The sequence below is a fragment of the Phoca vitulina genome, unplaced genomic scaffold, assembly GCF_004348235.1.
Source record: "Phoca vitulina isolate PV1807 unplaced genomic scaffold, GSC_HSeal_1.0 scaffold14, whole genome shotgun sequence".
Lineage (NCBI taxonomy): Eukaryota > Metazoa > Chordata > Mammalia > Carnivora > Phocidae > Phoca > Phoca vitulina.
In genome coordinates, this window is record NW_022589717.1 from 4022408 (window position 1) to 4044423 (window position 22016).

Sequence of the window (22016 nt, forward strand, 5' to 3'; positions counted from 1 at the left end):
TTTGTTATTTTTCCTTTTGACTTTTTAACGTATTTTTTTTTTGACATGCAGTTTCTTTTTTATTTTTATACAGATAATATATCAGAGTCTTTTTTTCTTTTATGATTCCTGAGTTTTATGTCACATTTCTGGGGGGCCTTCCCAACTCTAAGCTTGAAAAACATTTCCTCATGTTTTCTTCAAAAGCTTTGAACATTTTACTTTTATTTTTTAATCAAATTCTGACATAAAGATGTGACCTAGGGTTCCAAATTTTTTCCACATGGCTCCACAGATATCCCAAAACTATTTATGAGATTATCTTTCTCCTATTGATTTGAAATATCTCCCTTTTCACAGAGTAAACCCTCATACACGTTTTGGGCGTGTTTCATCTCATTCCATTGTCTTACCATCTTTTCTCCAAGCACTTTTTTTTTAAAGATTTTATTTGTCAGAGAGAGAGCGTGATTGAGAGAGAGTACAAGCAAGGGGAGTGGCAGGCAGAAGCAGAGGGAGAAGCAGGCTTCCCACCGAGGAAGGAGCCCAATGCGGGACTTGGTCCCAGGACCCTGGGATCATGACCTGAGCCCAAGGCAGATGCTTAAGCTACTGAGCCACCCAGGCGCTCCTTTCCCAGCACTTCTATTTCTGCTTCATGCAACTGTTTAACTCAGGTAATTTCTTATTAATTACGTTTTCATTTAAGGCTGTATGTTTGGCCATAGATTTCTTTTTTTCCATGGCAACATTTTTTTTGGTGAGTGTTTCTCGTGTTCTGCTTCTCAGATTCCTTCCTCTTTTGTTCTTGAGATGTATTTTTATATATCTGTGACAGCTCTTCTTCAGTAAGATAAGTTCCCTCTGGACCAGCAACTGCAGGTTAGTAACCAGTGTCCAGGCTTGTAAGAATTCTCCTTATGACTCAGAGTTACAGGCATGAAAAATATCTTTGAGCTTCTACTTCTCCCCAGCCAATTAAGATCAGAAGCTGTGGGGATACACATAAAGCAGGGTTTCTTACCACAACCCCCTCCTGAACTACCCCCAAATGTCTGACTCATTCTTCCCTGCCCTCTTTGTTCTTTCTTTCTCCCTAACTCAGTCCAGGGGAACTTCTAGCATAAGTCTATAACCTGTCTCCATGGTTCCAAATAAGAACCTTTATATACTCTTGATGATATTCAGGGTCTGCACTTATTTTAAAGAATAAAAGCTCTGCCAGTTTTGTCTGCATCTCAATTTGATATCAACTTCCACACTATATTAAGGTTTGGGCTTATAGTTCTCTCACAGTTTTACTTTCTTGCTTTTGTACTATTTTCCATGCCTTACTTACTCATATTATAACCAGAAGCCAATCTATGGCTTTAAAAATGTTGAGTTATTTTTTCTAGCCTTGACCTCACCCTAAACTCAAAAGTAAAAATCCCCCAAACTATCTGCTACCAATCTCCTGTGTGGATGCCCCATAGGCACCTCAAATTTAGTATGTTTAAAGAAGTGATCTGAAAGGGCACCTGCACCCCAATGTTTATAGCAGCAACGTCCACAATAGCCAAAACATGGAAAGAGCCCAGATGCCCATCAACAGATGAATGGATAAAGAAGATATGGTATATACATAAAGAAGATACACACACACACACACACACACACACACACACACACACACACTATGGAATACTATTCAGCCATCAAAAAATGAAATCTTGCCATTTGCAATGACGTGGATAGAACTAGAGGATATTATGCTAAGCGAAATAAGTCAATCAGAGAAAGACAATTATCATATGATCTCACCCAAATAAGTCCTTCCCCACCCGCCTTTCCAATGTCACTTGATGTATCTCATCATCCTCTAGTTTCTTTTTTTCTTTTTTTAAGATTTTATTTATTTGAGAGAGAGAGAGCACGTGCGAACAAGCGGACAAGTAGGGAGAGCAGACTCCCCACTGAGCAGGGAGCCCAATGTGGGACTCAATCCCAGGTCCCTGGGATCGTGACCTGAGCTGAAGGCAGAAACTTAACCAAGTTAAGCCAAAGTTCTTAAGCCAAAATCTTAGGTTTCATTCCTGAGTCCTCCCTTTTGCTCCAGTCACAATGCTCTCCTTTCAGTTCTAACAGTAAACATGTCTTTTTTTTTTTTTTTTAAGGCCAATGCACTTGGTACTCCCTCTGCCTAGAAAGTTCCCCCATATAGAATTTCTTGTCCTTTATGTTTCAACACAAATTTTGCTCCTGAAAGACACGTTCCCTGATCACCATGTCTTAAGAAGACTTCATCATCACTTATTGCTGTTATTCTAAACACTCCATCTCAACTGTTTTCTTTGTAGTGGTTATCATATTCTCAAATTAATTTATTGCATTATTTGTGTAGTGTTGTTGTAAGGCTGAAATGAAGCTCTTCCACCTCCATACCCCTCCTCTAGGACTTGGCTCTCACCTCCTACCACACTAGCTACTCTTCTTCACATCTTCTCAACCTTTCAATTTTGAAATATATCAATATTCAGATCTTGGATCTTCTCCTTCTCTATTTACATTCACTTTTTACATAAGTTTATTAATGCCCTTAAGTACCATCTATATTCCACTGAAATTTATATATACAGCCAGCACCTCTTTTCTGAATCTAGACTTGTGAATCTAACTACTTACTCAACTTTTCTGCTTAGGTATCTGCTGTTGAACATATTAAAACCTAAACTTCAGACCTCTAACCCTCAACTTGTGCTTCCCTCAGTCTTCTCCATTTCAGTAAAGGGCAATCCCATCCTTCCAGTTTTAGGCCAAAAATTTTAGAATAGTCCTTTACTCCTCTTTGTTTTCCTCATCCTCCACATCCAGTGTGCTTTCAGATCAATCTTAAAAATAATCAAAACAGAACAAGTCTCACTACCTCCACCACTTTACCCAAGTCCAAGCACCACTGCCTCTTACCTCCATTTCTACACTAGCCAGGTACTGATTTCCTGTTTCCACCTTCACCAACCCAGTTCTCAACAAAGTAGCCAATGTGATCCTTTAAAATCTTAAGCCAGAGGATGTTACTACTCTGTTTAGAAGACCTGATGTCTTCCAAATTACTGAAAGTAAAAATAAATGTCCTTACAACAGCCTTGAAGGCCAGACATTGTATGGATCCTGTTCTCTACTTGTCTCCTACACATACCCTGTTGCTTATTCTGTTCTAGCCACACAGGTTCCCTTATTTTTCTTGGATTATATTAAACCAAGTTCCACTTCAGGACTTTGCACTTGATATTTCCTCAGTCTGGAATGTTCTTGTCAGAAATTTCCTTCACAATGCCCTTATCTCCCCAATGTAAAATAGCAATCCTTCTCCCACAATCTCCCAGTACATCACTACTATCCTCCTTACTCTAGTTTGATTTTCCACACAGCATTTACTGTCAATTGATATGCTATTAGTATCTTATTAATTTTTACTTTTCTACCAACCACCCACTCCAACCCAAAAAATGTAAGCTCAATAAACACGATGACATTTCCACTTTTACTAATATATCCCAGTATTAAGAATGGCATCTGGTGATCCAAGTATCCAATATATAATTGTTAAATGAATGAATGAAAGAATGAATGAATAGACCAGAGTAAAAGTGAGAACTCAAAAATACATACATACATGTTTGTATCTCACACTGGTGGTATTACAGATTAATAGTGAAAGACATGCCACTCAACAAATGCCAGTAAAACAATCAAGTAGAGAACAAGTTTTTAAATATTCAGACCCAAAAAAAGTAAAACATAAAGGAAATAATAAAAAAATACTCATTTTTTACATTTCAAAACAAAAATTTTACAAACAAAATGACAAGCCATAGGATCAAAGATATTTAAAATAGTAAGATACCATTTCATGTTCACTTTCTGAAACATAAAGAACTATGACAATACAGTAAGTGTCAGTGACCTAAAAGAGTAACGGAAACTCAAATACCCAACACTGTAAGAGAATAAACTGCTACAATTTTAAAGGTTAGTTTGGTGCTATCTCACAGAGTTGAAGATGAATATACCCTATGATCCCAAATTTCACTTCTAACTATGCAATTTGGAGTCACCCTTCACTACTTCATTTTTAGTATGTATGCCCAAGAGAGAATGTTCTTAGCAGCATGGTTTTGTAGAAGTTTAAGAGCTCAATACAACTTTTTGGGGGCAGGGATGGGGAGTGAGAGTGCACCCATGCAGTCAAGTCGGGTAGGGAGAGAGGGAAGGGGAGAGAGAGAATCTTAAGCAGGTTCCACGCTCAGCACAGAGCCCAACACGGGGCTCGATCCTATGACCCAGAGAGCATGACCCTAGCGGAAATCAAGAGTGGGGCACTTAACCGATTGAGCCACCAGGAGCCCCATAAAAAGCTGAGTACATCTTAAATGAATATCAACATGACAACAACAAATGAATCATAACATAAAGACTGGAATTATATATTATACAGTAGTTAAAATGAATCATTCAGAACCACATATAACAACATAGATAACATAAAAAAAAAAAAGTTACACAGAAAATATTGCAGAATACTGCCAGGAACACAATGCCACTTATATAGAAGAGTGGTTTTGAAAGTGTGGTCTGAGGTTCCCTAAGGCTTTCCTATACTCTAGAACCTATCAGGGTAAGAATAAAACTAAGATATGATTTGCCTTTTCACTCTAGTTCTCTCTCAAGGATACAGTAGAGTTTTCCAGAGGCTGCATTCAAAAGCAGATATGATAATCCAACTGTCTTTTATTAAGCCTAATGTTAGAAAGAGTTGTAAAAAATGTGTAACAATGCTCTTCTTTTAAGTATGTGGTTTTGGGTTTGGTTTTTTTTTTTTGGTCCTTGACAATATATATTCTTTCATTTAAATGTTACTTATGTTAATATGTAATAAATTTATTATTAAATATTTATTAGTACATATTTTTAAACTTTATCAGTTTAAATTTCAAATACAGCAAATACTGATACATAACCCACATAAACAGAGGTTCTTTGACATCCTTAACAATTTTTAAGAGTGCAAAGAAAACGTAAAATAAAAAAATTTTGAGAACTGCTGATACAGAATCAAAAATGTATAAAACTTGAGCATATAACTAGTATGTGAATATACATACATATCTCCCTATGTAGTCAAACTGCATATAAGTTAGTCAAACTACATAGATATAAAAAGTAAATCCATAAGAGGAGTCATCTTATGGGGTATGAGATCAATATTAGTAAGGGATACCTGGGAAGGCTTCGAATGTGGATTATTTTTTCCTTTAAAACAAAACAGAAAACTCAGACTTAAAGGAAATATGGCAAAATAGGTAGGTAGATGCATATTTGTTTTCCTATTTTATTTCTTGTATAACTGAAAAACTTCAGGGGTAGGAACAATACATCATTTTTTCCACAAATTCTTTTTCTGTAACCATTTCTTGTACTTGGTGCCATTAATTTTTATGTTTCAATTCCTGTGAAGTCCATGGTTTGCAAGCTGCTTCTCTCTCTAAATTAGCAATTAATAAGCATAATAATTGAGATTTAAGCTACAAAAGTTTTTTTTCTCCTTTCTAATGAATATGAATTTTAAATGATAATCTCAGAAAGATTTATAGGAATGAAACTATGAAACAAAGATGAAACTACGGATTTATGGAAGAGAAGCAAAAGGTGGCCTCATGATTCACATCATATAACATCAATCTGATGCTGCTAAAGAGTCTTCCATTTTATAAAAACTAATTTCAACATGCATAAGAGACTACAAATAAAATAAAAAATACTGGTTCAAATGGATCCTTGTTATCTAAACTATAAAATCTCTCTATATAAATTGCTCCACAGAAAAACGTGTACTATTTCAAAACTGAATATGGTTAGAGCAACACAAATTATCAATATGAGCAAATTTATAATGCTTTAAATTAAAATATAGTTATTTCTCAATTCAAGAAATAGTTAAGGTCTCTACTATATTCTATGCCCTGGAGATAGAAAGGGAACAAGACAGGCAAGCTGTCTGCTCATTCCACTAGGTAGGCATAAAGTCGAAGTAAACAAATGCACAAAATAATTTCAGATCATGATAGACACTGAAAATTAAGAAATAAAGAAAACGAAGTGGGATAATCTGATGTAAGACACTGACTGGGTGGGGAGACTTCTTAGACTCAATGGAAAGGAAAGGCTCTCTGAGGAGATAATATTAAAGCTGGCATCTAAGTGATACCAGAGCAAGCAGTCATATAAAAATCTGCTGGCTGGAACTTGACCTATTTCAAAACATAATAAGGGTAATGATGTGGATAAAGAGCAATGAACAAGGATGAAAGTGGTACAAGCTGAGGTCAAAGGCTAGGCAAAGACAGGACCATGTAAAGCTTAGATTTCATTCTAGAGGTAGTGAGAAGCCATTGGCAGATTTTAAGCAGGTAAGTAATATGATCTGATATTCTAACTGCTTTATGAAGATAAGAGGGACAACTATAGCAACGGGAAGACCATGTTGGGAGGCCAATGCAGGAATCTACACAAGAAAGAATAGGAGTAGCAGAAATGGGGCTGCAGAGAAGTGAAGGTATTTGTTTTATCATTGAAATAAAACAAAAGTAGTTAACGGATTGAGTGTAGGGGATGAATGAAATTGAGGAATCGATTTCTAAATTTTTGATGAAAGTTATGGATTTCCTATATGAAATATTATTTCCTTCGCTTTTTTTATTGTTAGCTACTTTTACAATAGTGGTATATTACTGGTTGCATACCTTTCTCATCCTCTTTGAACTGAAAAGCTAGCCACAAGTCCTTCTCATGGTGATAGTAGAAGCAAAGAGGATAAGCCCAACTATTCATGCACATTTTAAGCCTCTGTTTAGATCATGTCTACTGACATCCCACTGGCCAAACCAAATAACATGGTTGAGCCATATGGAAAAAGGCAGAGAAGTGTATTTCTACTCTAGTAGAAGGACCTGTAATACCATATGGCAAAGACCAAGAATACACAGAAAGATGAAGACCAAAAACAGATAATTCAATCTATCACAATTTCTTTTTTTTTTTAAAGATTTTTATTTATTATTTGATAGAGAGCACAAGCAGAGGGAGAGGGAGGCAGAGGGAAAGGAAGAAGCAGACTCCTCACTGAGCAGGGAGCCCGAATTGGGGCTGGATCCCAGGACCCTGGGATCATGACCTAAGCTGAAGGCAGATGCTTAACCGACTGAGCCACCCAGGCACTCCAATCTATCACAGCTTCTATGTATTCAAATCATAAGTCATAATTGTAAAAGGTCAGCAACTTCTGGAAAGCTCCAAATCTTTCTTCCAGATAACAACAAGTAAGGTATAATTAGTTCTCTTAATTAATACTTGTTTTTTTATTAAGCAATTACATGAGCACTTAAAATTCTATTTTATTACCAAAGACTATATTTAACTATGCATGTATATAGTAGAAAAAAATAACATTAGAATATATCTGAGATGAGAGGGACACCTGGACGGCTCAGTCAGTTAAGCATCTGCCTTCGGGTCAGGTCATGATCCTGCGGTCTTGGGATCGAGCCCCACATCCCTGCTTGCAGGGGCCTGCCTCTCTCTCTCTTCCCCACTCATGCTCTCACTCTCTTTCTCTTTCTCTCAAATAAATAAATAAAATTAGATAAAAAATATATTTCTGAGATTAGAATAACATGAAAGAGTGAAATTGACTTAAAATTTAAGACAATTATATATAGTATGGTAAAAGACATAACTAGAATGACTGTAGGGTAAATAGGCAACCAATCAGAATATACTTCAAAGATGCATTTTTTTTAATGTAAGCTCTATGCCCAACATGGGACCTGAACTCACAACCCTGAGATCAAGAGTCACATGCTCTACTCACCAACCCAGTCAGGTGTCCCTTAAAAGGTATTTTTAAAGACAGAAAAGTATTTACTTATTTTACTTCATAAAATCAAACCACTTTACCATATGGAAACCATTTTATTTCATAAAAATTTTTTAAAACATCAAAAATGCTAAAAACAAAGTGAAGCAAAAAAAAAACCCAAAAAACAAAAAGAAAAATATCTGCAACATACATAACTAACAAAAGATCCATATCCTTATTTTATATATATATATATACACACACACACACACACACACACACACATACACGAAATTCTTACTAAACACTGAGAAAAATAAGAATATTCCTACTTTTCACATCTCTTACCCCCTTTAACACTCTCTTATATGCTTAAAATGTTTCTTGAAACAACAAATGAGCTTGTGTGCTCTGATGAAGTTTTGGAAACATGATACATATTTTAGATGGAACAGAATGAAATTATCAAGACTTTTTAATAAAGGTAAGCAGAGAAATTTGAATTTGCTGTATAGGTTATCACAATCTCAGAGGAATGACGTATAAAGAAAGCACTGTTTTACTATGGTTAATTGGTCAACTATGAACAAAATGAATTAGAATGTAAAGGCTAAAATCAAGTAGATCAACTAGGAGTAGATGAATAAATATTCTAGATTAGGATAAAAGATTCAAGAAACATTCTAAGAAAATGATCAAAGACCTTAGAATAAACTAATAGAAAATAAAGAAAACTCTAGAAGCTGAGGGCAGTGCTTCTTAAATTTCGATGTGCACAGGATGTACTTAGGAAATGGGTTAAAAGGCAGATTCAGATTCAAAAGACCTGATATTCTGCCTAATAACTTCCAAGAGATGCCAATAATGTTGATCTTAAGATCACATTTTTAGGGTGCGCCTGGGTGGCTCAGTCGTTAAGCGCCTGCCTTCGGCTCAGGTCATGGTCCTAGGGTCCTGGGATCGAGCCCCGCCTCGGGCTCCCTGCTCAGTGGGAGGCCTGCTTCTCCCTCTCCCACTCCCCCTGCTTATGGTCCCTCTCACTGTGTCTCTCTCTGTCAAATAAATAAAATCTTTAAAAAAAAAAGATCACATTTTTAAGTAGAAAGAGTCTAGGAAATAAGAATTAAGGAACAACTTAGATACTAAGAGTCCATTTTCCAAGAATTCCAGATAATGGCCAAGTTTCATATTATATGCTTTCATCCTGTATCCTTCCCTCCATCTTGGCACTTGTTAAAGTTGCATTTATACATTTATTTTTGTGATTATTTGTTCAATGTATATCCCCCCACCCCACACTTAACCCAGTGTCCTGTTTGGCTCACAGCTCTAGCCCTGACACTGAGCGTATTTCTGGCAGCCAGCAGGTGCAGCATATTTGTTTCAGAAATAAATGAATGAGCCAATGAATAGAAATGCTGAAAGAGATGCTGATTTGAAAGACAGAAAGTTTAGTGAAGAACACTCCAGTGAAAAGATACATGTTGATCAGAGTGAGGATAAAGGCTGTTGATGCAGTTTTCATTGCTATCATATTAGATATGAGCACTGGTAACCACGTAAGTAAATAAAATTATTGAAGGAGTATGTATAACGAGAGAAGAACTAAGTAAGATTTGTTGGACAAACAGAGAGAACCTAGAGCAAGGGTGACCAAAGAATGTAGTCAGGGGATTTTGAAAGGAAGAAATTACAAATAATGAAAAAAGTTCTAGAATATATCATTGAAAGCTAAGATAGAATGAGCAATGAGTTCAGAAACTACACTACATAAATATCTTTCTGTGAATATATATATATATATATATAGAAGTATAGAAGTCAAACATCACTAAGTTAAAAAATGAAGTCATAGATAAAAGTAGTATTTGCATATACAAATTCGAGACGATATGAAGATTTAGTGAGAAATTTAAAAAAAATACATTTTTTTTCAGAGGAATAGGAAACATGTTTGTGTTTGAAAATGCCAGGAGGAGCCAGGCTGGATATATAAACAAATGAAGTGGTCTTGGAATAGAATATCAGAGTGGGGGAACTGGATCAAATTAGGGTGTGTAGGCACCATCTGAAGACAGTAGCTAACTCAGCTCTACCAGATTACTGATTCAAAAGAATGAGAACCTAATATTGTCAAATTTCCATTTTTTTTTTCCAAGAAAAACAAAATCTGGATGTGTGTGTGAAATTTCCTGAATTGGGTAAAAAATATTCTACTTGTAGGGCATAACTTTACTCTCTCTGGTCTAAAAAAAAAAAAAAAATGAGATATTAAGAAGTAAATGAAAGAATGGCCAACCAGAACTAAAAATGTGACTGAAATTAAACAGTAAAGATATGGAGCAATATGTTATGTCATTATAGCAGAAGTGATTAAGGTAGAGGAATGGTTCAGCAAATGATAAGGAGTACCAGGAACAGGAACCAAAGGTAGCAGCTCTTAGATATGAATATGAAGAGAAAGAACCCATCAAGGGTAGAAAGAAAAGGTTTTAGGAAGGGAAAGTGGGAGGGTTTGAATGAATGGAAGTCCATCTTAAAGTAAAAATAACATGGTTAAAAATTGGAAACAACGGACAATTCAGTGAAAAACGACTATCTTAGACTAAAGAAAGAGAATTTTGATTATGAAAATATTAATCCATTTATTTTATTTAAAATGTGAACAATAAAGACACTTTACAAGATCTCTTAATCTGATAATATCTAAGAATAGATAATGACAGTTATTTTAAGTAGTATTAGTTATACAAGACAGATAAAGGAAAGGGAATATTTTGCCTTGAAAATACCCCAAAACTGAGGGTAAGAGGGAAGCATATATTCAGTCTCATTCTGTTCTTAGTCCCTTTGTTGAGAATGCCAAAAATACTTGGAGCCAGTTAAGACAGAAGATAGACATCTGGCCACTTAAACTATCTGGACTAATGCCATATTCATACATGCTAAAGAGCAGACACAGCAGGTTAATAAATTAATAATTACTATACCAGTCTGGTCTACATTGAAAACTGACCTAAATAATATAACATTTCAATTCCTTTTCTTAACCAAGAACTTCAGCTGTCCTTCAATTAGGCTCAAACATATTCTAGTTAGGTAAGTAGCATAATAATCACTTAGCACTTACTATACGCAAAATGCTGTTCAAAGCACTACAGTAAATATAAAAAATTAATCAGTCATGAATAATGCCATGAAGAAGCATATGCCTAATAGAAGAGATAACAGAGAGATATGCATAAATAACTACAAAAGAAGCTAAAAATCTAGAGAGATACAAGTGAAAAATTATAAACGTTCAAGAAGGAAATAAAAAGATTAGAGAAAAGATTCAACCATTTGAGGATTCCTATCTGACATAAAAAACAAATGTCAGTTTGGTCTTCCAGTTTCCAATTCTTTTCCAACAAGCATTTCACTACTAACACATTTTCTTGCCAAACTCTCAAAGTTTAGTCAGTCATCCTAATTCTTCATCATGATTTTATTCCATTTACACATTACAGAGAACAAAATCTTTTTACTAAGGAAAATTGTTATCACACACAGAAAACTCATACCTGGTCCTGCAGACTGTTAACTAGAAATAAAAATTAGGGAATGGTATCTACCAGGAACAAAAATTTGTATTTCCCAGCACCACATCCATCTAAATCTCCAAGAACATCCTTGGGTTCAAGGACCATGACAGTAACGTTCAAAAAGGAGATTCTCGTTGAACGAAATAACCACGTTCAGTTGTGCTTCTAAACCAGTCACAAGATCTGAAACTCTTTCTCACATCCCTAAGTTAGATACCTTGACACTTCTGTCAAAAATAACTGGAATTTGTTTTACAGTTTTATGACTACCAGGAAACACTAACACTAACTCTAGAAAATACACAAAATATACCAAGTTTTGCAATAAGAGCCTGAAGGGGAAAAGGCAAAACGAAAGAAATCAGCTTCTAATTCTCAAGTAAAAATGTAATTGTCATCAACTTAGTTCCATCAACAGAAATGAGAAAAAAAAAATTCTAAACACAGTAACAATAGCTTTGCAATTTAACCAATTAAGAGAGAAAAATGAAAAAGGGAAAAATAGAAATTAATGGGTCTTCATTCATCATTCCCTTTAGTAGATCATATAATTCCTTCCAACTAGTGTTAAAACATTCGTGTATTGTATGGACACTATAACAACTATTTACCCCAAATATTATTTCTTTATAGAAATCGGATAAATATTATTTTAAGAATTTAAGCTCCGTGAAGGCAGGGCATTTTGTCTGTTCTATTCACTGATTTATCTACACCTGAACTCTACTTAACACAGACAAGGTTCTCAATAAATATCTCCAGCTAAACTGTGCTTAAAACACAAAAGACTCTTCAAGGGGCTCCTGGGTGGCTCAGTCGGTTAAGCATCTGCCTTCGGTTGAGGTCATGATCCCAGGGTCCTAGGATCTAGCCCCACATGGGCTCCCTGCTCAGCAGGGAGCCTGCTTCTCCCTCTCCCTCTGCCTGACGCCCTGCCTACTTGTGCTCTCTCTCTCTGTCAAATAAATAAATAAAATCTTAAAAAAAAAAAAAAGACTCAAATATTTGCTATAAGAATGAATGAATGTCAGAAGAAATTTTGTGACAACTAAATCTAAAAATCAAGGTAGTACATCATGTCAGAAAGGAAAGAAAGCAGCAACATTTAACTAGATTAAAATAATGTTCCTCTTATTTTTATTATCATATAGAAAAAGACCAGTAATTAACAAGTTACCACGTAGGTCCATGACTTCACGTAAGAAGTTTTTTTGTGGTATTACATATTTTATCTAGTATCATTGAAGATAAATACTAGGGAAAAAATTAGGAAGTAAACTGAAGAAAAGTATATAAAATGCATTCGATACTGAATCACTTCTCTGCAATTTCCCCAACTTTGTGGAACTGTGAAGAACTAAGATTTTTACCAATTTTCCAATACTATTAAATTGTCTCACACATGAATATATGAAACCATCAATATTATCAAGTGTTAGATGTTAAAAAGATGTTAAAAAAAGTGGTTTTTAATTTTTTCAAAAGTGATAAAATATTTTACTTTGCTTATATTTCATCTCCCACCATGTTATAATAAGCTCTGATCTCTGTCTCCCTTAAAATATTATAACTTCTTGAAAACAATGATTGCTTACCTGTTGAATTACATTTCTCCCTGCCTAAATAAAATAGATTCCTATTAAAATTCTCTAAAGGACTTATTTAACAAATCAATCACCAATAAACCTAAAATAAAATCTTAACTCTCTGTCCAAAAGTAAAGGCTTAGATTATCTAATGCCATAGACTATGCAAAAATATTTCTCTTTAACTATGAATTGTATTCTCATATTTGCATTTCATTATGGTTACATTAGAGCTTCACAGTCTTAGAGTGTACTCTATGAATTATCAGAAACAGTTGTTAGAATACCAGAGTCACCTAATTTAATGATTAATTACTTTAATGATGAAGAAAGAACGTGACCCAGGTTCTTGAAAGATCCAGGAGGAAATTAAAAGCACCAAAATGTTCCAAATAGAAAGACTATGCTTCCTTTATCAAAGTGATTAATTTCTTCTGTCAGTCAGAAAATCGGGACTGGTGTGGTTTTTACATATAGCTCTAACTGCTTCTTATCTCCCTTCAATTAGTTAATAACTAAAATTCACACAGGGAAAAAAAAATTAGGAGGACCATCTAAGTAGAAGGACCTTTTTTCAGAAAAATCTATGATACCATACAGAAAGATCTGCTCAAAATGAGAATATAGCAGAAATATAGTTATCAGACATTATTTTAAATATTTAAAGGCATTTGAAATTTACATATAAATTCCAAGAAAATAAATTGTATAATTACCTAATTTAGTTGGACTAAGTTCAACTTAGTTAGCTAAGTTCTTTGAAACTGATTTCCTAAGGTGTTAAATCCAAATAACTTATAAGAAATGAAATTATAAAAAATGAAACTTCAGCTCTTCAACTAGGGAGAGGATCTTCAGAAAAAGTAGGAAGTCAATAGGAAAAGAGTTGTTTATGTACAGAGACGTAAGTCTCTTAAAAAGTAGAGATTTATATATTAAAGACATTGATTCTATACACAGTGATTTCATATTTAAAACTGTCCACTGAACCTGGTACTTCATATTTGTGCACCAGTATCACCTAACAGATTTACTTGTTATTTAAAAATGATCTACTAGTTTTAACCCTGATGTTGGTGGCTAACAGCAAAAGATAACAGATTTGCCCTGAGTTTTCTTGGACTGCACTTATACATTAAAAACTCTGCAATAATATCACACCTCGCAGAGACACATCCCTTTGGGTGACTTTAATATACCCATCCCATGTTTGAATTCCATACCACTATCCATAAAGATCATTCCGGACTACTACTGTATCACTTACACGGGTAATCTGAAACCTACACTCAAATCACAACTGTGACACACACCCCTGTCCTCCACAAACTTCTCATCTACTCTCCCCCTCAAGTCCTTCAAAGAATTTGATTACAAACCTGTATACATACACACATACTTCAAATCCCTCTTACTAGCCTTTAACCTTGGACAAGTTACTTAGGCTTTCTGTGCATCGGTTTCCTCATCCATGAAATGGGAACAATAGTATCTATTTCACAGGATTACTATGAAAATAATTTAATATTTGTAAATCATTTAGAACACTGACTGACACATAGTGTTTACTATATTATTAATATTTTCAGTATCACTTAAAAATTAATAGTTTTCATACCATTAGATAGGAGGACATCATAAAAATAAACACCACTCCTTTCAAAGCAATTCAAATCCTGCTTAAATGACTCCTAGAGACACACAGAGAAACAGACAGACAGACAGACAGCCACACACACACACACACGTACGCTAATCACCACACAGTATACCTGCAGCTTTGGGGAACAAACTTATGCCTGCTAAGAAATACTTACAGTGTAGGGATAAAAGTATATGCAAAATGAGTAATTCAAGCAGCAGTGAGGCAATAACAAGCACAAAAGTAACAACTTCCCTGCTTTCTTTTACAATGAGCAGAGGGGTGATATGCAAAAAATTATTTTCAAAGAATCATGTTTTCTTTGCTCACTTGCTCTTTTCTTAGACCAATCCATTTATCAATGGAAAAATGCTTAACTGAAATTAGGAAGAAGTTGTTTTTCATACTGCTCACTAAAAGTACTAAAATTATGCCAGATTTTCATTATTTTATAAATATCACATATTTCAAAGTACCACTTAACTTTTTGTTTACTTGAAAGGGGACTAAACCCCAAACACAGATTTTCTTCAGATTCTCAATGGCCAATGATCTCTTTCAAAAAGGACTTGTCTTACTTAGAGAAATAATAATACTACAAGCAAAAAAGATAGTAGATTCTATGCTGAGAGTTCCTTTAAATTCAGCGTCATGTACAGTTCACCCTCCCTCAAAATGTAGCCTATTTTCCAGGCAGCTAAGTGGTTTTCTCTACCATAAGAACAAATATCCTTTATTAGTTATAGATAACATTAGAAAAGTAAATAAACAATTGCCATAAGTTTAAAAAAAACTAAGTTTCTGCAGTGCTTCACATTCTGTTATTTTTTTTTTTTAAAGATTTTATTTATTTATTTGAGAGAGAGAGAATGAGAGACAGAGAGCACGAGAGGGAAGAGGGTCAGAGGGAGAAGCAGACCCCCTGCTGAGTAGGGAGCCCGATGCGGGACTTGATCCCGGGACTCCAGGATCATGACCTGAGCCGAAAGCAGTCGTTTAACCAACTGAGCCACCCAGGCGCCCCAACACATTCTGTTATTAAACAAGTAAAATAAAAGACATTCTTTTAATCCATATCCTGTACAACACAAAGCTTAAATTTTGTTTCCTTCAATACTCAAAGTAAACATGTGTATTTACAACTACAGATTATCCCCAAATGTACAGAAGTAGTACAGGTACCCGACGAAATTAAAACAGACAAAAAAACTAAAAAAAAAAAAAAAAAAAAAAAAAAAAATCTAGAAAACACTAGAAACCAGAACATCATGGCATTGTTATTGTTACCTTTTAAATGCTTCAGCTGGGTTCCTTTCACATTCTCCAGGCTGTAAGAGGCTTTGGACTGCTGGATCCCTTAGCTTATCCTCATATCCTTGGAGTAGTCCACTGCGGCAGATCTGGGCAACTAGACCTCTAATAAACCCTCCAACACACAAAGTATCAGAGTCCTGGGCTTTGCAGAAATGAAAGGCCAAAGCCTGGCGATGTAAACCTCTCTGCAAGCTTATAGGTGAACTTGGCCACAACAGCTCAGTACATAGGGCTGTCTTGCCACTGCCAGGCCCTCCTACCAACAACACACCCCAGGCAGCTCCTTTTCCAGAGACAACACTAGCATTATTCCCAGAATTCATTACAAGGGACGGTGTGTTGACAGCACTATTGCAGCAGTTGGTTTTCTCCTGGAGGCAATGCTGAAGCTTGTGGAAAACCCACTCCCTACAGTAAAACTGCTTCCCCTGCAGTAAACTCGTTTGAGCCATTTTGCAGACTTTCTCTTCCCAAGGATTAGTCATAATAGGTTCCTTATCTTCAACATTTGCTAGATCCCGGATACATCAACACAGGTCTTTACATCCATTAGGACATAACTTGCAAATTAAGTTGACTGTGAATGATACAGTAATGAGTTACAGTAAAACTCAACAGCCACAGATGCCATTTGCCAATAGAATGTGCATGACTTTATTTGGCTCTTTACTCTTGATTATCAGCAGAGAATATATTAGTTTAATTGTTGAACTGGTGGAAAATTGCCTGGTTCCAAAGCGTGGCAATACTTTCCCTAAATCTTGATGGGTCACATAACTCCATGGCTATATCTTGGGAGTTTATGTGATTGTGGATGTTTCAAGTGTGCAGATGAGACAATACATCTGGAAAACTAAAGAGAATGCCCAATCTTTCAATTTGTACAAAATGCTTCTCCAGATTCGAAGTGTTAATTCTGTATCTGAAAATTAGATGCAGAAAAGATGTCCATTATAGTAAATGCCATCAAAGAGATTACATGTATACAGTAGATAGGTAGCTCTATATTTCTTGTTGACGGATAGTCACTCAAAGTACTAGACCTTGCCAGTTTCAGGCGTCTGGGAAACTGCCATGGAGGAAACTGTTTCAGATTAAGGTCTTCTATGTGGCATAAATGACAGGCCACTGTTAACACCTTCTTAATCCAAAGCATTCGTTAAATGCATTTTTCAAGAGAGTAAATTCTTAATGAACCTGTTCACAGATTTCTAGGTTCAAGATATCTGGCAAATCAACAATTTCCACAAGTAACTAAAATAAAACAACAATATCTTGGTGCAAAATATTGTATGTTAAGAGCCTGTTTACTTAAAAGCTTACAAAGGATACAATTTGCCAGTTAAAATAATCTCAAAATTCCATATACTTAAAAAAAAATCCATATGGCTTCATCTTTGGCACTTTGAAAAAGTTGGACAATTATCCCCAGAATCATAATTACATTTTCCTTTCTGTATTTTACTTCCTCTATGGTTATGCTTCCCAAACAGCTACATTTTAATCAAGTTACTCTAGATTTAAAAAAAAAAAGCTTTATGTAGAAAGAAAAAAAAAAGGCTTTATGCACACACAGTAACATCCTTAACTCCAGCCAAAAAGGTCTTTCCGAGTAGCTTGGTAGAACAGCGCCAGTTAAAGGAAGCTCTATTAAACTGCACAGTCCAGCCAGTCAAGGACTCTGTTGACTCGGCTAGTCACACTTCTTTGTTGATAGTTTGCAAAATCTAGGGGATGCTTACCTGCGTTGTGGCTGGATGAGAATGGGTTAAAAAAAAATTGAGGGGAGGATGGGGATGATCTTGAATGATAAATCTAAACACAAGTACAACGTGAATTCCTTCCTTCCTCTGCGCTAAAGATAAAGGTTTCGGATGGGGGTGAGGAATGGAATCTACTACTGTGGCCGGAGAAAAGGCTGCTGGGGAGAATTCCTTCCGAGACAGAAAAGGGATAAGGAGTAGAGTGCTTCAGGGCTGGTGGGTGTTTGCCTACAGTTCCGGCCTCCAGTTTCAGCTGATAGACAAAAGGAACTCCGGGATTCCCAGAGACGGGAACCACCTTCGGTTTGAGCAGCCTCCAGGAGCCACAGGAGGGCCACCTCTGAGAAGCCACGGACGGAGGTGCAGCTTCTACGCTGAGGTCTTCCCTTCCAGAAGGCTGGGAACGCCCCAACACCCCGCCCCGCCCGAGATTTTGGGGTGTGTCTTTTGAGGGGGGAGGGGGTGCCCGACGTCCTTGCCAATCCCAGATGAGGGGTCGCCTCCCTGTTGGTGCCCAGCTCTGCGCCCCCACCACACGCGCCGCTCCCGCCCCCGCCCGACCCACGGCGGAACGTGGGGAGAAGTCGGTCTGGGGCCGGCGACTGGAAAGGGTGGGTGGGTGAGCCAGGTTCGAGCCTAGCCACAGCCCCCGAGCTTCCGACCTGAGGAGGGGCCTCGCTTCTACCCCCGCTGCCGCCCCTCGGTTACCTCGGCCCCAGCCGCCGCCGTGGCCGCCGCCGCCGCTGCAGACTCTAAACCCCAGACACTTGCTCCTCTGAGAATCCGCGGCCGCCAGCGCTCCCCGGACTCCAACTGCAGCCGCCTCCTCCACCCGGCCTGGGGTTCGCTCTCAGCTCCAGATCCTCCTGTTGGCCCCCGGCAACTGCCAGTTCCAGCTGCCCCAGCAGCCTCGGTCGTGCTCCTCCCAACCCCCACCGGCCAACCGCCGCCGCCGCCGCCGCCGCCGTCAGGGCAGTGACTGTCTCAGGCAGCCCGGGACTCGGCCGGCTCCGCCCCGCCCCACTCCGCCGCCCCGCCCCCAGGCCCAGGCCCCGCCCCCACCCGACCGCTCGGCCTTTCTTCGCCCGCCGGCTCCTCCCCTTGCCCCTCCCTTCCCCCCAGTGCGCCGGCCCGTCGCCGCCCGTGCCTGGGCGTGTGCGGGCGCCTGGACCCCGCTGCCCGAGTCGCTGGGGAACCTTTCGGGGGTGGCCTTGGGGCCCCGCCTTTCGGAGGGGCGGAGAAAGGGGCGGGGGCTGCGTTCTCACGTCCCCGAGCTCACGCGAGTCGCTGCCCCCACCCACCCCGTCACCACTGGGCCCTGAGCCTTTCTTTGTCTTCCAGGCCGGAGGGACTCGCTGGCTTTGGGGGCCATATCCGCTCCTAGGAAGGGCAATTGAGCTGAGAGAGTTGCCCCTTGCCTCTCCCTTAAACCCCTTGTTCCAAAAGACCACTCCAGACCCGTCCTATTCTTCATGGTCCGGGTTCCCTTTCAATCCATTAAATTCCCTTGATGCTTTTACTTTCTCAGTCTGGGACTGAGAGAAGCAAGGCAAGGACTGGGAAGAATATTGTAAAAATAAAAAAAATAGGGGTATAGGGCGACATTCCCATCCGCCTCATGAAAAGGACATGGCCTCCACCAGATGGAGGTTGAAAGCAGTCATGATTCGGTCTCAGGCTTCTTCCCTCCTGGACAGTTGGATGACCCGCAGGGGCCACTATAGGGGGAAAAGTCCATAGTCGAGGTCAGACTGTAGAATCAGATGAACTGCCCTAGAAGGCCTGACTATAGGCAGTTACTGTTGAACTAGACAGGCCAGTTGTTTGCACTCACTTGGACCTGGGTTCTTTAGATTCCAAATTTCTACTGGGAAGGTAAATGTACTGTCGTCAACTGAGAGAGTAGAAAACGTGCTATCTTAATTGTTTTATTATTTATGCTAAAGCCATGAGCTCTCCATCTCCCATTCACCATTAATTTGAATGTTTATTTCCCAAATATCAAACCAGCGTCCCATCTGTTTTTTCTGGAATTTCAAAGTACAGCTCTCACACTTAACTAGAAGATCATAAAACCAAATAGATCGTGCTTGTGCTTACCCTTCCATTCTGTTTATTCCTAGCCTATCCATGGCATTTGGAGCTTGTTGATCTTAGTATTTAATTCATTTTTTGTGAATTCTGAGGTTCTTTTCCGAAGCACAAGCAGAAAAGGCAGAAGATATAAAATCTCCAGAATTAGAGAGTTGAAATTTGATTTTTTTTAAAATACAAATTGGTTGGGGGCGCCTGGGTGGCTCAGTCATTAAGCGTCTGCCTTTAGCTCAGGTCATGAATCCAGAGTCCTGGGATCGAGCCCCGCATCGGGCTTCCCGCTCGGCGGGAAGCCTGCTTCTCCCTCTCCCACTCCCCCTGCTTGTGTTCCCTCTCTCGCTGTGTCTCTCTCTGTCAAATAAATAAATAAGATCTTTGGGAAAAAATAAAAAAATAAAATAAAATACAAATTGGTTTGCATTTGCTTAAGCAATTTTAATTACCACTTAGCTTGTTTGCCACGCAGCTTTATAGTCGAGTCCTTCAATTTCATGGCTGTGATATTGTATGTTTAGAGAAAAAATTTAAATAAGTATGTACATCATACTATCATTTCCATTAAACTATTTGCTGATATAATAACTAAAATAATTTCTGCCCAATAGAGAAGTTACAAAAAATTGGTTGAGTGGGCCTATATTTTTATGATAACTAACCATCTCAGAATGCTGTTTGAAATAGCATCAGGGATAACTGAGCTGTAATTAATCTTTAGACTCGCTTAGAATTTTTTTTGGCTTAAAAATTTATTTCACATTTCATTTTTATGGCTTTTGCTTTCCCCAATAGAAAAATCTCTGATGAGCATGGACTATGCCCTACACAGCCTTGCATTCCCCACACTTAGCAAGGTTCACAGCATGTAAAGCCTGTCTGTTCTTTCATTCCACGATTACTTACTTGGAGGCTTCCAACGTACCTGACATTATGTTGAGCTTAGCGATAGGTTATACACCATTGTGGCAGGATGAACACAGTTTCTTAAAGTCTGGGGGACTGTTGCAGGGCAAAGGAAACTTGGGATTACTTTAACCTTCCTTTCTTTTTGGAATACACATTTATCTCTCCCATTTTTGATATGAAGCAATGATGTTTTTTGTTTTTTCCACCTCTTCTAGACTATATTGCTGCCTTTAAATCTCTCTCACCAAAAGCTGAAATCTCCATTGTTGGGAAATATATATTTATTTATTTATGTATATAAATGTGTATATATATATATATATTAGACACATGTGCATGTATATATCTAATATGTGTGTGTATGTGTTTGTGTGTGTACACTTAGTGGGCCTATTTATTGACCTAACCAGGACATTTTTTGAGAACAAAAAAGAGAAAGAGACAATAAAGTTAATTAAAATTGTGTAATTCTTACATATATTTATTTGTTGACTGGAAACTTGATTATGTTATATTGGTAGAGATATCGAATAGTTCTATTCAAGTGTTATTTTCCAAAAATATAACAATTACATATATTAACATAAATATACATTTATATACAAAATTTTATAAGATTTTTTTTATCAATTACATGAATGCTAAAAATGGCATAAGCAGCATACTCACTCTTAGTACATATTCATATACGTTAATAAATTTCTTAGTGTATTTTCTCTAGCACCACATACTGATATTTTTCCAAAGAATGCATTTTTTTAAAACGTAGTTTTCCTCATTGTTGGTGTGCCTGGGTGGCTCAGTCGTTAAGCGTCTGCCTTTGGCTCAGGTCATGATCCCAGGGTCCTGGGATCGAGCCCTGCATCGGGCTCCCTGCTCAGTGTGAAGCCTGCTTCTCCCTCTCCCACTCCCCCTGCTTGTGTTCCCTCTCTCACTGTGTCTCTGTCAAAATAAATAAATAAAATCTTTAAAAAAAATATTTCCTGAAATTTTCCTCACATTTGAATAAATTTGAAATTATTGACACCATTAATGCTTCTCTGTAGACCATGGTATTTTTAATTGAAAATTTTCTCTCTAAGTGCTGAGGTACCTAATAAGTTGAGAGCAAGCTCTAATAAATAAAATATATTCTCAATTTAAATTTCTTTATATTGAAATGCACAGTTTTCAGCCCAAATCTTTCCATAGATGTATTCTTTTTTTAACCTCACTCAGAGTAACATCATTCAACAAATATTTTTACAAGACAAA

At 37.5% G+C, this 22016-nt stretch overlaps 1 protein-coding gene across 1 annotated transcript in view; it reads right to left on the reverse strand.

Moving 5' to 3' along the window:
- ANKRD50 (ankyrin repeat domain 50) overlaps positions 1-18765 on the reverse strand; it is a 32992-nt gene extending 14227 nt beyond the window's left edge. Inside the window, exons 1-2 of the mRNA XM_032412790.1 lie at positions 18474-18765; positions 15976-16924 (exon numbers count right to left, since the gene is read on the reverse strand). Of these exons, the coding sequence (XP_032268681.1) occupies positions 15976-16487 (512 nt within the window). The 5' untranslated portion in view covers positions 16488-16924; positions 18474-18765. The remainder of the gene's footprint in view (positions 1-15975; positions 16925-18473) is intronic.
- Between the last annotated feature and the right edge of the window lie 3251 nt (positions 18766-22016).